The sequence below is a fragment of the Lepidochelys kempii genome, chromosome 1, assembly GCF_965140265.1.
Source record: "Lepidochelys kempii isolate rLepKem1 chromosome 1, rLepKem1.hap2, whole genome shotgun sequence".
Taxonomy (NCBI): Eukaryota; Metazoa; Chordata; order Testudines; family Cheloniidae; genus Lepidochelys; species Lepidochelys kempii.
Window position 1 is genome coordinate 268,132,472 of NC_133256.1, and position 16,581 is coordinate 268,149,052.

Genomic DNA, 16,581 nt, shown 5'->3' on the forward strand with positions numbered 1-16,581 from the left:
TCAGTGTTTCTTGATGCAATAACTAGATTTTCATAAAGTAGTAGTAATAGGCATAATAGAGCAAAAGTTTAAGTCTCCCTGAACTCAACACAGCTGAGAAATATATAACACACTTGTGTTTCCATATGTTGTGGTAAGAGCCTATTCCGTTAAAATGTTATTTCCTTAATGTCACGACCGGCTGAGCTTTCAAGCTGAGAAATGATACGCATAGGATGCAAAAGTACTAGGGGCTAAAATAAAATGAAAGCGGGGTATGCAGCAGTAGCTTGGAGTCAGATTGGGTCTAAAAGGCCCCAAATACCAGAATCTCTCACTGACCGCAGTTAACTCACCACATTGCACACATGGCACTGCTGGCAATGTCGGTCTGTATGTAACCTAGACATCTGCCCCACTGATAGACTTGTACAGAAGTGTATTTGCCAACAGTAGACAGTTAACAATATGGTAACAAATAACGAACAAAACCTGCACTTTGGTAGCACTTAGCATCCCAGAATGTCAAACAACCTTACAAACTTTCAGGAATTAAACTTCACAACATCCATGTCAGATAGGTAAATGTTACCACACTTTTACAGGTAAAACTGAAGTAAAAAGACATTAAGAGACTTGCTCCACAGTCATACAGCAAGTTTATGACAAAGTTAGAAATAAAAAGCTAGATGTCTTGCACTTAGCAGCTAGACAACACCTTCTCTTTTGCTACTGAATTGTTTGCATTTTGTCACAAGAGAAGGATTTCTCCCATTTATAGTAAAATGAAAGTTTCAGAGATTCACATGGCCAGCTCTGTGGAGGGTGTAAACTGGTACAGCTCCACTGAACTCAGTAGCACTACACTCATTTACATCAGCTGAAGATATGGCCCAAAGAATTTTAAGGCAAGAAGGACCATTTACAATTGTGTAGTTTGACCTCCTGCATAAGAGAGGTCATAAAATGTCACCCATCCAATCTTAATCCTGCACTCACTGAAATAAGTGGAAAATCCCACTGACTTCAATGGTGCAGATGCAATCCTTATAGATGTCGAGCGAGGGAGAAATCCCTTTTTCTGAGTAAAGAGAAACCTTCTCCACATGCAGGTATTTGCTTCTATTATTGAGAAAGTACCCTTGTGGAAGTAGTGTACCCTTTGTTATGAATGACTCAGCTTTGAAAAAGAAAGACGTGACAGGATGCCGTTATACATTGTTCCCACAATGCAAGACTGACATTTAACATAATAAGTACAGAATACGGGTGGAAGATTTTCCATCTCAGAAAAAGTTACTGGTCCATCAAATCCAATATCAAAGCTTCACATAAGCAATAATTCTTCTTACATTTTAAATTAAAATTTAACACTGCTTAACACAGTTATATTTTATGCCACAGCAAATTTTAATTATTTAGAGATTAATTTATTTGCACTAATAAATACAATGTTAATGAAGGGAGTTGTAAGCTTTGACATGTTAGCCTTAGGTATATGTTGCTAAATCTCCAGTCTAATCTGACTGAATAATGACACAGGAGCAGGTGTACACAATCTGTGCTGCTATGAGCAAAGCTATGTATTAACTTTTTTTAACACCCTGTAATATCATCATGTGGGCGTCACAGGAATATCCAAAGGAATTTAATCCTATCACAAAGACTGCAATAACATTAGGATACAAATAAGACAAGTGTCTACAATATGCTGTTTGGTCTGTCACAGCCAAATCTGTTTCTGGTCCCCATAAGGTGCTTTTGGGGGGGGGGGGGCCCTCCAAGAGACCCTAACTTGCATAACATTTGGGGGGGTAGGGGGGGGTGCACATTTAATAATACATACCAGAAATGTCTGAGAAGGTGACAGCCATGCGATAAACTACATAGGTGTGGGATATATTTAATTATTCACCTTTATGCAAACCGCTGCTCTTTGTCTACTCATCTATCGCCCCAGGATTCATTCATACTTTTCAAATAGCCACCAAAAAAAAAAAAAAATCTATCAGTCATGTTGTTAGTTGAGCTCCTCTGAAACACTCCTTTCAGCCATGCCTCTTCTATAATATTTCTGTTTGAGAACTGCTCTCTACTTTTTATTTATATAAAAATAGAGTGCCTACAATTTAAAGCAGCCATGCTGCATATATACCATGACAAATTTGTATTCAGAGATGGCCACTCTTACTGAAATGAATGCAAATTATGCACATATATCTGATCATAGACATGAATCAAATATATCAAGTATATTATGTGTCAACATAACAACATTAGTGGTCAAAAATACAACATCTCAGTGAGCAATGAGAGTAAGCCAAGGTTACTGAAAGAACTCTAAATTTTATATTTCCTGACACAAGCGTTCAAAATTGTCAGTGTTACTTCAATGCAGATTTTATCTCTTTTATAGGCCAGAACCTCAGCAACTGTAAGTGGACATGTAATTAAAATGAATGAAGCTGTGAATATTTACACCACGTGAGGATCTGCTCCCTCTTTTAAATTTTATCACTAACAAAATGAGTCACTCCTTCAGTACTGCAAGCGGTTAGTTGACAGCATTTCAACATACTATCATTAACTCTATGAGACAGTAAGTTTTATTTATTATATTCACACAGTTATCAAGATAAAGTGTCCTTCTTCAAAGATAAAGAGGACTCACAGGTAGAGAATCCAGTAGGAGGACCAGTCACCAAATAAAATGGAATTAAACTTTTAGCTTAACTATATTAGCTGGAGTGCCGAGTTTCACTTTCTTTTAAAACCAGAGGCATTTCTCACACATTAAAATTTCAGAATGCTGTACTGAACAAAATGGATTCAGTTTTTCCCCTGCTTTGACACAGAGATATACTCTTGATCTGGCAACAAAATGCAGAAGTAGTACATCCAGTGCAATAAAAAAAGTTTATTCAAGTAGAGTAAGCAGTTTCTTCTGAGGACATTTGAGAAAAAACAGAAAAACTAAATTTCATTTCAATGATCTTTTGAAACTTTATGCCAAAGGTTAAGCATGTTTTTCTAAGAAAAAGAACATTAGATTGCTATAAGTGGTGTAAATATTGCATCAATAGTACTACTAAGTTCCTGTCTTTCACAGTGCTCACAATAAACACCTTTAAATACGGATTAAATCATACTCGGACAGCTTATAGGCACTACAGTGTAATGCACGGTCTGATTTTCTGTAGGAAATTTTTTTTAAAACCCCAATTTTGTTCTTTGTAGCAGTGAAAATCTGGATTTCAACTTTTCCTAATATTCAGCGGTAATTCCTTTCCTTAATTTCATCACATCATTCCCTAATTATACACAGTCAAGCTCCTCTAAATCTTTCCTTTCTCTGCTGTGGGCCACTCTGGTGGCACAAAAGGCCCCTTAAAGCTGTCCTAAGTAAGCAGCTGAAAATCCCATAATAAGAGGAAACCCTTTGCTGATGAAGACAGCTCTATGTACTCCCCAATACTGGAGGAGTGAAAAGGGCAGGGAAGGCTGTGGTTGGAATGCGCTACATTCAAGCAATCCCCAGATGACACAACAGCCAGTAGGGTCTATTGCAAGCCAGAGTAACTTGGGGCAATCCTCAGGCTTCTTTAAATTATCCTGGTGGGTGTTAACTCCCCCGCTAAAATCAACCCTCTTATTCTCACTTTTCATACATTGCACAGATCCAACTGCTCCTAAATCTCAACTCCTATGACCTACATGCTGTCTGTGCTCCCTGCACTCTAACTTTGTGCTTTTCCCACGCTGCTCCCTTGGCCCAAAATATCCCTTACCTGTGTGTCAAGCATCCCTACACACCGCCTTCAAATCCTTCCTCAAAACCCACTTATTTTGTCCAGCTTTTCGCTAATGATTTCCATGGCTGTGCCATCTATTTATCTTTTGTTACCGGACAAACTCCATCTTAAAACCATACAAAGTAAGGCAAAAGTAAATGCCAAATCTTCTGAGTTAAACAAAAGATTTCCTTCTTCCTCATTTCCTAATATAAAGCTTACTCAACCACCTTTTCCAGTTTTGAAGCTAAGAGGGTGGCAACCCTTCTGCTGAAGTGGATCCAGTCTAATCCAAACCAAAACAGTTCTGTAGAAGGTAACCCTCTCTCCCACCCCATTGATCTTTACACCAGTTAGTATCTAATACTGAGCATACTTTTTTTACACTCTGGTACAGAAGGATCTCTGAGAAGACCACATGTATTGTTCCCATTTTCAGCTCTCTTCCCCACTCCCTAAAGTTATTCTGGTTATATCCAATCCAGAGTTTGAAGTTACTTTTATAAAATTGTTTCAGTCACTCCGGATACGACTGGTTACATTTCCCTTCCCATATACAGAAAATAAATCTATTCTCCAGGGCTATCTCAGGATATGAATCAGTGATGTCTTGAGCACAAAAGCAGGATTCACATCCCTAGATAAATGATCCACGAACAAACACTTATTTCCTTTGAACTGGAGTATCCCGACACCTGTTACACAAACACACACACACATATGCAGGAGTGCTATCAATATTAACCAAACCACATATTCCAGGAAATATAATAATTGGTAATGACAGATTCTCACAGTGTTACCATGCACATTTGTTTCCAAGCTTGGGATTTTTCTGGGGAGGTAGAAATATAATCAAATATATTTGAATGCAATACATTGGCATTTCTGATATTTTTCCCAGCTATGGCACAGATATAGCACAGCCATCAAGTAACCCTACTGCTATTTTTTCAATGGAATATGGGTTCACGCTTTGGCAAACAGAGTTTGAATTGGTTGTGAGAAGTGCCGCATTTGATTTTGGAAGTAGAAAATCCTCACTGTTCAGTGTGCCTCTTGACTAACCTATGTTGCATCAGTGCCATTCAGCTTTCATGAAATAGGAAATCACTTACCCTTTAACCTGGAGACTACATATGGCAATGGAGACACAAAATGAGAGGGCAGGTAATTGAGACAAAAGTTATTTTGGAAGGAGGGAAATAAAGCTGGGGAAGAGCAATAATGACAGGGAAAGGACTGAATCACACATATCAATATTCACACAAAAGGCACATGTTTGCAAATCATTGTAGAGGACTCTTATCTTAGATTGCACAATGACACAAAAGTGAAATATTTTAAGAATGTGCAATCTCAAGCATAACTCAAAAAAAGACACTTTGCAGCTCTTTCCCTTCCTTCTTACATATATTTAACTAGATACCACAAGTTTCTACTGGTGCCAGCTCTGTTCATTAGGACAATTAAGCATCCCATCTATATGGATAGATAATTCATTCATAAGTGTCTGCATTTGTGGGTTTTTACAAAAAGGATATTTTTTCAGCATGTACAGAGTAGCTAGTCTTGAAGCTCGAAAGTTGGCTCTGACAGATCGATAAACAGCTTTCCGAAGACCAATGAGATGCTGACTAGGATGCTGTCCAGCTTTATTAAATGGGCAAGCAGCACTGACCCTGTCAAGCAAACTTGAAAAGTAAAATGTGATACAACTGTACAGATGTCCTAAAGAATTTAAAAAAGACAATACATCAATTTCACTTTCATATCCCTTATTTACAAAAGACAATCCTTTTTTATAATGGGTCAATACATATAATTAAAGCAACAAAGTTTTACCGCATGAGTGATACATTTCATTAAAAAATTTAAATGAAAAAAGATTAACAACTCAGTAAAGTTCCTGATCCTACTCCTATTGGAGTCAATGGCAATATTCCTATGGACCTCAATTGTACAGGATCAGACACACTGTAAGGCTAATGAACTCTGACCTGAACAGAAGTCCACTGTAAGTTTTAAAAATACATATATTTAACGCATACCTCTCTACATGAAACTAATTCCTTAGCTCTTACACATGATTTTGCAGATCGGCAGTGCTCCGCTATCTATTTAGATTAATCTATATTCCCCTCCCCACAATCAGCATAAGGAATGTTATCCACTTTGAGTAGAAGGACAATTTACCATAAAAACTACAGACTGCAGAAATTCTTGTGGCACTGTTACAGCTAGAAATACAAAATGAAGCAAAGATTCTGAAATGCACGTACATATACTAACATTTTAAAATATACATTCATCTCAACATATATATATATATATATATGCATATCAGTGTGTCACTGTGTTATTTGCTTGTGGGAACAGACTGCAGGAGCGCTGTAAGAAAGTGCCATTATAAAAAATTATCTATTCTGTAAATAAACTGAAGTGCACCTGTGTGAATTTTAAATATTTGCATGTTAAGTTGCAAAAACCAAAAAAATTAGTACAGACTAGTCTTCTGTTAGTGTACAGTATACTTAATAATGTGAAAGGTATTTATTAAAATAACATTGTACACACTAGCTATAAAAAGTCACACCATATTAACATACAAGAGTAATACTTACACATGATCAAATAAAATTTTATGTAAAACATTTTTCATTATAAAAGAAGCAAAAACTGCACTAGCTTGCAATTTTACAAAAGCAAGATTAATATGTTTGTCCAGTTCTGTGTTTTCACTGGAACCTTAAAATGAATATCTGTTACAGATTCGCTCTTAAAATTTCTATGGCTATTTGAACGCAATTGCCAACGTTCATAGGTGAACTCTCATTTCAGTCTTTTAAACCATACACTTCAATAGGTTGTAAGAAGTGTGTCTGGAGAAGCTAAGGAGTAATTTAAGAAAGCAGGCAGAAAGCTACCAATGTTTTCTCCACAGCAAGATTGTAAGCGCTTGCAGCTTTAGTACAAGACACCCACACATCACCCATGCACCTGTGTACAACCAACGCCTTGAAAAACAGGGTTGTTTTCTGATTTGTAACATTTGTTTCCATGTCAGATGTTCATCTCAGCAGTTTGTACAAATGTATAGGACTGAATTTTTCCTTTCTTTTTTCCTGAGAAAGATCAAACCAGCATCATTTGCTATGTTTCTGAACATACCAGAGATACGTCATCCCAGGATCTCTGTTAAATGTTACCGGACCATGCTGTGTAGCAGCAGTGAAAGGCAAGAGGAAAAAGTGTTGAGGATGAACTTCCTTTTCTCTGGAACCCCGACCTGGGATATTCTATCTACTACCCAAGATCCATAAACCTGGAAATCCTGGGCGCCCCATCATCTCAGGCATTGGCAGCCTGACAGCAGGATTGTCTGGCTATGTAGACTCCCTCCTCAGGCCCTACACTCCCAGCACTCCCAGCTACCTTCGAGACACCACTGACTTCCTGAGGAAACTACAATCCATCGGTGATCTTCCTGATAACACCATCCTGGCCACTATGGATGTAGAAGCCCTCTACACCAACATTCCACACAAAGATGGACTACAAGCCGTCAAGAACACTATCCCCGATAATGTCACAGCTAACCTGGTGGCTGAACTTTGTGACTTTGTCCTTACCCATAACTATTTTACATTTGGGGACAATGTATACCTTCAGATCAGCGGCACTGCTATGGGTACCCGCAAGGCCCCACAGTATGCCAACATTTTTATGGCGGACTTAGAACAACGCTTCCTCAGCTCTCGTCCCCTAATGCCCCTACTCTACTTGCGCTATATTGATGACATCATCATCATCTGGACCCATGGAAAAGAAGCCCTTGAGGAATTCCACCATGATTTCAACAATTTCCATCCCACCATCAACCTCAGCCTGGTCCAGTCCACACAAGAAATCCACTTCCTGGACACTACAGTGCTAATAAACAATGGTCACATAAACACCACCCTATACCGGAAACCTACTGACCGCTATTCCTACCTACATGCCTCCAGCCTTCATCCTGACCACACCACGCGATCCATCGTCTACAGCCAAGCTCTGCGATACAACCGCATTTGCTCCAACCCCTCAGACAGAGACAAACACCTCCAAGATCTCTGTCAAGCATTCTTACAACTACAATACCCACCTGCGAAAGTGAAGAAACAGATTGATAGAGCCAGAAGAGTTCCCAGAAGTCACCTACTACAGGACAGGCCTAACAAAGAAAATAACAGAACGCCACTAGCCGTCACCTTCAGCCCCCAACTAAAACCCCTCCAACGCATTATTAAGGATCTACAACCTATCCTGAAGGATGACCCAACACTCTCACAAATCTTGGGAGACAGGCCAGTCCTTGCCTACAGACAGCTCCCCAACCTGAAGCAAATACTCACCAGCAACCACACACCACACAACAGAACCACTAACCCAGGAACCTATCCTTGCAACAAAGCCCGTTGCCAACCGTGCCCACATATCTATTCAGGGGACACCATCAAAGGGCCTAATAACATCAGCCACACTATCAGAGGCTCGTTCACCTGCACATCCACCAATGTGATATATGCCATCATGTGCCAGCAATGCCCCTCTGCCATGTACATTGGTCAAACTGGACAGTCTCTACGTAAAAGAATAAATGGACACAAATCAGATGTCAAGAATTCTAACATTCATAAACCAGTCGGAGAACACTTCAATCTCTCTGGTCACGCAATCACAGACATGAAGGTCGCTATCTTAAAACAAAAAAACTTCAAATCCAGACTCCAGCGAGAAACTGCTGAATTGGAATTCATTTGCAAATTGGATACTATTAATTTAGGCTTAAATAGAGACTGGGAGTGGCTAAGTCATTATGCAAGGTAGCCTATTTCCCCTTGTTTTTTTCTACCCCCCTGACGTTCTGGTTAAACTTGGATTTATGCTGGAAATGGCCCACCTTGATTATCATGCACATTGTAGGGAGAGTGGTCACTTTGGATGAGCTATTACCAGCAGGAGAGTGAGTTTGTGTGTGTATGGGGGTAGGGGGGTGAGAAAACCTGGATTTGTGCTGGAAATGGCCCACCTTGATTATCATACACATTTTAAAGAGAGTGGTCACTTTGGATGGGCTATTACCAGCAGGAGAGTGAGCTTGTGTGTGGGGGGGGGCGGAGGGTGAGAAAACCTGGATTTGTGCTGGAAATGACCCAACTTGATGATCACTTTAGATAAGCTATTACCAGCAGGAGAGTGGGGTGGGAGGAGGTATTGTTTCATGGTCTCTGTGTATATAATGTCTTCTGCAGTTTCCACAGTATGCATCCGATGAAGTGAGCTGTAGCTCACGAAAGCTCATGCTCAAATAAATTGGTTAGTCTCTAAGGTGCCACAAGTCCTCCTTTTCTTTTTTCCACAACACCAAAATCTATCTCAATTATAAGATACTGCAATTTAAAGCTCTCTGTCTCAAGCTAGATTTTAACTAAGGTTGAAATAGGATTTGTGTGTCATAGGCTCATACTGCCTCATATTAATAAAATCAGTTACTACACATGAGCATGGTGGTAGTTCTATAAAGATGCTGTGGGCATCAGTACACGCTTGGATATTTCAAATTGGAATCAAGCAAGAGCAATAATAATATTTGGGAAAGCTCATTACTGAAGTGCCAACCAAATAAATAGTCCTCATTCTACAAAAGAGTGGACTTTCACTATATATTTTTACAATTTGCATTTTACAAGGGGCAGGGAAATGGAAGCATTTTCAATAGCTAGTAGGAATTCCAAGCAGTGACCCTAGGCAGGACTACTTGATTGGAACTCATTAGCTTAGTCAGTGCCTTTCAAAACAAACAAAAACAAAATCTTGTTTTGAAAGGTAATGACTACACCTACACCTAATTGCAAAGAGAATTCAGGGCATTGTCCATGTTTCTCTCTAAAGGCATCCTGCTGTCTGATGGAGGATAACCAGTTGCATTTGAAATACTTAAGGTAAAGGAGCTCCAGCAGGTTGGACGGGAGGAATTCAAGGTGGGATGATGTTTTTACAGAATAAAACAGATCCAACAGGAGCTTTCATGTTGCTGAGACAATGAACAAATGACCAAAATTTTGTTCTTAGCACTTACTGGGACATATTGCTACAGTAGCATCCCTATCATCTTATAGGGTGAGTTCCTGACACAGTTGACATCAATGGCAAAGTTCCTAAGCCTCAGAGCTGTAAAATCGCACAGAAAGACATCCCTTAACTTACTGTAACGATATTCAGTGTCACTTGACTCCCTTTAGCCAACATTAAAGCTACTTTACTACATTACTGCTAGAAGACATATTAAGCTTTTTCTCTTAAGGTCTATTAGCAGGAAACTACACTATAGCTCAAAGCAAAATCGGGAGCAACAACCACCATACAGAGTGCTAACTTAAGTAAATAATTTTCTGACTGTTCCTCTAGAGCATATTATATGTATAGGTCTGCTGAGGAAAACACTCTAGAATTAGTTAAGGATTAAAAAAAAATAAAGGTCATAGACTTGGTCCATATTGGACCATTACTTCAGAGATCCATGTATTGAGCGTACTGTCTCAGTTACCTTCAAACCCCCTGTGATACAGCATGGAATTGGGAAGACACTATTAAAAAATTGCAAGGAGTCATGCCAGATATGCCATGTAAGGTATCTGTGAAAATGTTATGATTTGCCAAGTATCATAATCTTGTTTATATGTTTGTATTGCTTTTGTATTGTGAGTTATAGATATGTATGGCATATCTGTATTTCAAAACTTATGCTGTATTTCTGGGTTCCCCCCCAGGCAGAATGGCATTGGTACTAAGCCTGCTTGATGGCCCCTCAATGGACATCAGCTGTACAATGAACCCATTGAGAGAAGGCAGGGACTACACCTTATGAGTCAGCAAGACATGTAGGGGAATGTCTGTGGACAGAGAACGCTAAGGCTTTTCCATGCCATGTGCTGTGAAGTTTGTGTTTGGGACAAAGGAAGTACAAGCCACATGGCAAAAGGTATAAAGGACCGCTGCATCATCTCAATTTTGTCTTCAATCTGCTTCTTATTTCTGGAGCAACTTTTCTACAAACAAAGCTCTGGACAAAGGACAATGACCAAACCGAGCTGTGGATGTGTTCCAGAGGGACTTTCAAGCCAGCAAACTCACCAATACTGTTAACCTGATATATGGACTTTGAAGTCTTAGGTATTATCTGATTGTTTTACCATTTAACAACTCTCTTCCTGTTCTTTCTTTTTTCTTTATAATAAATCTTTAGTTTTACATACTAAAGGATTGATTGGCAGCATGATATTTTGGGTAAGATCCAAGCTAATACTGACCTGATAATGTGGCTGTCCCTTTGGGGTCAAAAGAACATTTTGTACAGTTAGCAGAGTTTTTAAACAACTTCTCACTGTACTGGACCTATATGCTGATTGGGAGCCAGAGAACTGGAATGCAATAAAGGGGGCTGTGTGATTTCTTTTTTAGCTTCTTGATAACCAATGTGGGGGACTAGGAGCACAGCTTGTGACTGGTTGGTGAGTCTAACTTCAGTGTTAACCACCAGTTTTGAGAGTATCTGTTCTCCTTTTGCAGCCTGCCCAGACCTTGGCATTTTCAATGACGGCTACTACCCCGGGTCACACCCCCATCCCATGCACACCAAAAGAAATCCTCTCTTAAAGGTTACTAAGGGCAGGTCTTCATTACCCGCCAATTGGGGATCGATTTATCGTGTCTCATCCAGACGTGATAAGTCAATCCCTGAACGCATTCCCCATCGACTCCAGAACTCCTGCCTGCGAGAGGTGGAAGAGAAGTCAAAGGAGAAGCGGCAGTGGTCAACTCGCCGACGTCCTCATGGCCAGGTAAGTCGACCTAAGATACGCCGACTTCAGCTACGCTATTCGCGTAGCTGAAGTTGCATATCTTCGGTCAACAGCCCCCCCAGCTAAGATTTAAAGAAAAGGGGACATAAGATCAGGAGTCAACTTGAAGCTCATCTATTGTTTTAAACAACTAACTTTTAGATATGTAATTAAAAAGCAATCAGACCACAGATTTGTTAAAATTAGAAGAAAAAAATCAGATGTTTGTCTCAATCTGGACAAGTCTTAATAGTAAATTATTTTTGCGATTCTTTTTTGTGAAGATAAGACTGAATATTGCTTAATTGTATTCTGGCTCAATGAAAACATATCTAGGCTGACTTAGGACATGCTTAAACACTCCAAAAAGATAATAAAATATGTCCTTGGCAAAACATAATGTAGGTATCTCATCATCTAAAGTTAGGAAATTAATTCAAACTAGGTAGGGTACAGTTTCAGCCATGAATGTAGCATCATGTGCTCAAACACAATACAGTTTAACTGGTAGGAATAGCATAATGTCTACAAATACAGAACAAAGTTCTCTGTGCATATTAGGGCATTCAAGTCAGAAATGTATACAGATCCCATAAATCAAAGCAGAGAAAAAGAGGTATTTTATTGATCTTAAAAAGATGACTGGACTATTTTTTGCATTTTCCTCCTTCTTCCACCCAAAGTTCTATAAGCACAACGTGTTGCTAGAAATTACATTGACTTAAAACAATAGAAGGGAAGGACAATGCACAGGTGCAAGCATGTTGGCTTCAAGATCAGTACACGTGTTCAGTATGTCACAATGTTCATTCATCCAAACCAGGAAGAAAACATACAAGAGCCAATTCAACTGTAGACACCAAATAACTAGGATCAGAATATCAAATCCCATAAGTAGGAAAAGACAAATTCTGTTGGCAAAGAGTTCTGAGTTTTAAGTGTCTGAGGGGCAATAGATGTGAAAACAATATTTTCAACCTATGACCTTTCATAGCATTTCTTTGATTATAAGTAATGTGATGAAAACAAAATTATTATTGCACACCATACAGAAGGAAATACCTTTTCACATAATCTTTTGTTATAAAATACTACTGATTACTTGCAGGCAAAATAATGTTAGAAAACATTTTTTGGTAATCTAAAATGCTAAATAATTTCATCAAAATAGTGAAATATAATTTTAAAATACTACATGACCCTTCAAGAACTGCTCATTAAAGGGGCTTAGAGCCCCTTTGTCTCTCCCTACTCCTCCCCATAAATAATTACTTGTTTATGTTGTCAGTAGTGTAGGAGATTTTCAAAAGGTACAAAGGACAGTACGGTGCCCAAATAATAGAGCTGTTGTGCCTCTGAAAATCTTTATAGTGAACACTTTTAAACAGAACTGTCAGACTTTGAACACCTGCAATGTAATTATCATGGTAGTTACACAAGTTGGTCTGTAGAAATGTCAATCTTAATAAAAAAATTAAAACGTATAATGTTTTCCAACAGATTCCATCTGTCATTGGAGATAACATTATAGAATTTTAATACTTAATTGGCTTGAATGAATCCATATATAAAATGAAATAAAATAAAGACTCACAGGGTAAATCCTCTGGAAATGACTTCAGTCTCCTGAATGAGTCGCAGAGCTTTTCTCACAAGATTAGTAAAAGCGCGGCTATTTGCCACTGTCTCTTCCAGCTGGAGTCTGTATTTTCTCAGGGACATTTGCAGCTTGGCTATCCTCCATGTGCCTAGAGCTCGTGTGATCACATAGACAAACAGAACTAGTCCCCACACCAGCCAGAATGATCCATTCCACCATGAAGGAAGTATAATCAATGCACTGACAAAGGCAAGCAGCAGAGACGCATCCCTGCAAACAAAGGAATACACAAAGTTTCATCTACCACCGATTCCTAAGATTAATCAACTGAGGAAAGTCATGAGATCTCAACTACAATGTTGTTTACATTTAATTACATGGACTTTTATGTAGGCTTTTAAGAGAGCAATAAACAGCAACAAGATCACTAAATGGCAGATTTAGGTGTTTTTATATATGGAATTAAATTAGTCCATAGAGCTACGATATATTTTCTTGGTTTAAAACAGCCAGTGGAAAAATAATGCATCAATTTGAAAGGTCAATCTTTAAAACATAGGACTTAAAAAAAAATGTGATTGCTCAGCATTAAAAGCAAGGGTGGATGGGAAATGTATGGTCTTCACTTCCAGGTTCAAGAGGACAGTGGTAAAGGGTATAGTTCTTTTCGGTAAGCAAACGTTCTAAGTAATGACAGTTTTATTTTTCCAGATTCTGACTCATTTAACCTGGACATAACATACTACAAAGTTCTAACAAGCTTTTAAAAAGCTGGCTGTGGAAATCTTTTTAGGCAGCCCTGAGAACCTTTTCAAATTACCTGGAACGATAGAAGCTAAAGTCTCATTTCAGCTATGTTCAAAAGCAGATTTTTTTTTTTTTTCAAAATTGCCATTTTTCTTTTGAAAGTTTTGACAGAAAAATTGGTCTATTAGAAAACAGAATGTGGGCCTTTGTATTTAATCTATAATTCTGCAAAGCTATAAGCTTTTCAAGCTTCAAATAACTTCATACCTATTTATTAGAGCTGACTGGGAAACAGACTTCCAGTTGATCAATTTTTTTTTTTTTAGTTTTTTTTTTTTTAGTTTTTGGAAAAAATTGTCTTGAATCATGACAAAAATCCAAAAACTTGAAAATTTTTGCCCAACTGGAATTCTGCAATATTTCAATTGGGGAATGCCAATTTAACGTTTCAAAACACTTCAGGTATTTCTGAAACAAAATATGCTGTCTGGGCTTCCAGGAAACTTGGAAGGCAAACCCAGAAAGATATGAATACAGAGATCCACAATAAGACGACCAATTTTAATGTAGTATAGTACGTAATTCTTTCACACTATTTACTGATTTTAGAAGAGGCCCAGGGTTAAAGAAAGCATTGTGCAGTGTACAAACATTCTGGGTAGGAAATTAATTTTAAGAGGACAGTCATAGGCTTAAAGGACAGGCAACTTTTATAAACAAGACCTGTACACCAGTGTGAAATTCATTATCCTTCTGTAACTTCCCTGCTATATCTAATAGACTTCCTGCTGCCCTGTTTACTTCTCACGGATGACTACATCACTAGCAGCATGAAAGCTATGCAAATGTAATGAACTCAGTAGTATGATGCAGTCTATGAAACTTTTCATACATTTCACATCTCCTAGTTCTCCTCACCACTGTTACCATATGGCAGCAAATTCTCCAGACCTGCCTCTGTTGCTTCATTTTTGAGACACATTAGAAGTGGAATACAAATGTATCTTTTTAAATTTCAAATAAAGATAAAAGTTTGGCCTGAAGAAAACCAAAACAGGAATGCTAGCGGCTCCAACAAATTGTTTAAAAATACCAAAAAAAAAAAATTAATACTGCAGACTTTTCAACTCAGAAAATCCAGTCTCCAGGTTAGTGTGCCTATACTAGACATGTACCAAAGCCATCAGAACATCACTTTAGAAGTTGAAGAACTAAACAACCTCTTTATTTAATAAAATATGTCAAAACATCCATAGTGCCCATCATGTGTTCTGGGGAGCCTATCCCATAAATTAAAACATAAAATGTAACATAAAGGACTACATGTAACTATTCACCAGCCTTCAATCCACACACTCCTCAAAAGTCTGAGGGGAAAATGGGCTTTCAAATGTGCCCAAGAAGTTAAAAAATCTGGGCCTGGAAGACCAAAGGGGAGTCAAATAATCTAAATCAAAGATTTTAGAGGAGAAAGGACAAACTTTTTGGTAAAGTCTCTTATGCAAAGAGCATGCTGATAGTTTCCCCATCAATGTATCTAAATAGTCACAGGCATAGGCGTTTTCTGGACAGTACCAAATATTAGGAGTTGCTAGGGAGCATAGCGTTGGAAGGTGTCCATTTTTCTGTTGCTTGGACTGCCCTGCAGACAGGATACTGGGGTCGAGTAGCTCAATCAGCTCCACATCCTCATGTAGCAGAACTTCCTGTTGCAGGATGGTATAGAGAGAGTCTAGTCGAAACCCAACATCCTTAACATGAATGAGTGAAAGAAAAAGAAAGCATGAGTAGAGATTCAGTTGTTAAAAAATAATAGAACTTTATGGTTAATAGTTCTGAAGACTCCAGCACTTTAGACATGCTACAATTGGCTATACCACCTCTCTTAAATGTGTTTCATTCTAAAACTACTTCTGCCATCTCATCTTTAAAGTTGCTTGCATTGAACTCACAACCTGGTCCTAAATGAGGACAATGTGGCTGAATTGGAAACATGCTACAGGTTGTATGAATGTATTTCCACAGGAATGCGCGTAGGAACTAGAATTTACCAGCAGAATGGAAGTCAAACTGCAACCTGAAAAGTCTGTTGTGTTCAAATGAATCTAGCTTTTTTCTGTAGCATCTGTCATTAGCAAACAAAAAGATGTTAAGATAGAGACATTGCAAATCAGTCAGTTATAAAAATTGGCTGTGGACCAGTTGACAAAGGAAAGGTCAGTTGGCTGGAATTAGATTCCCCATCTGCAGTGGGATTCTCCAGGAGAGAGCCACAAGACCTTTCCAAAGGAACCTGTGACTCCACAAATGAAACACCATGGGATCCTGTGGACCTTTGACTTACCAAACCTAATAGGAACTTTGGGTGGTACCAATCATTTTAATGCCATCACAAACATTTGCACTTCCCCTTCTTCAACTAGAACGTTTAAAGAAAAAAATCTCTACGGCTATAGTAGCTCTCTGAAGTCTTAAATCAGATACTGAAGCAAACCGTAACTCTAAAACACCAAAAGTTTCTCAATTAAGAGTGTTCAAACACACCACAATGAAAATTTACCATTAGCATGTGGTCTAA

The 16,581-nt window shown here is 38.5% G+C and overlaps 1 protein-coding gene across 9 annotated transcripts in view; it reads right to left on the reverse strand.

Annotated features, from left to right (window-relative positions):
* Positions 1-16,581, reverse strand: part of VEZT (vezatin, adherens junctions transmembrane protein) — a 98,982-nt gene that overhangs the window by 41,739 nt on the left and 40,662 nt on the right. For all 9 annotated transcript variants that reach the window (XM_073327512.1, XM_073327507.1, XM_073327503.1 and 6 more), the window contains 3 exons: positions 15,579-15,754; positions 13,251-13,526; positions 5,315-5,464 (listed from right to left, as the gene is read on the reverse strand). In XM_073327512.1, the coding sequence (XP_073183613.1) occupies positions 5,315-5,464; positions 13,251-13,526; positions 15,579-15,754 (602 nt within the window). The remainder of the gene's footprint in view (positions 1-5,314; positions 5,465-13,250; positions 13,527-15,578; positions 15,755-16,581) is intronic.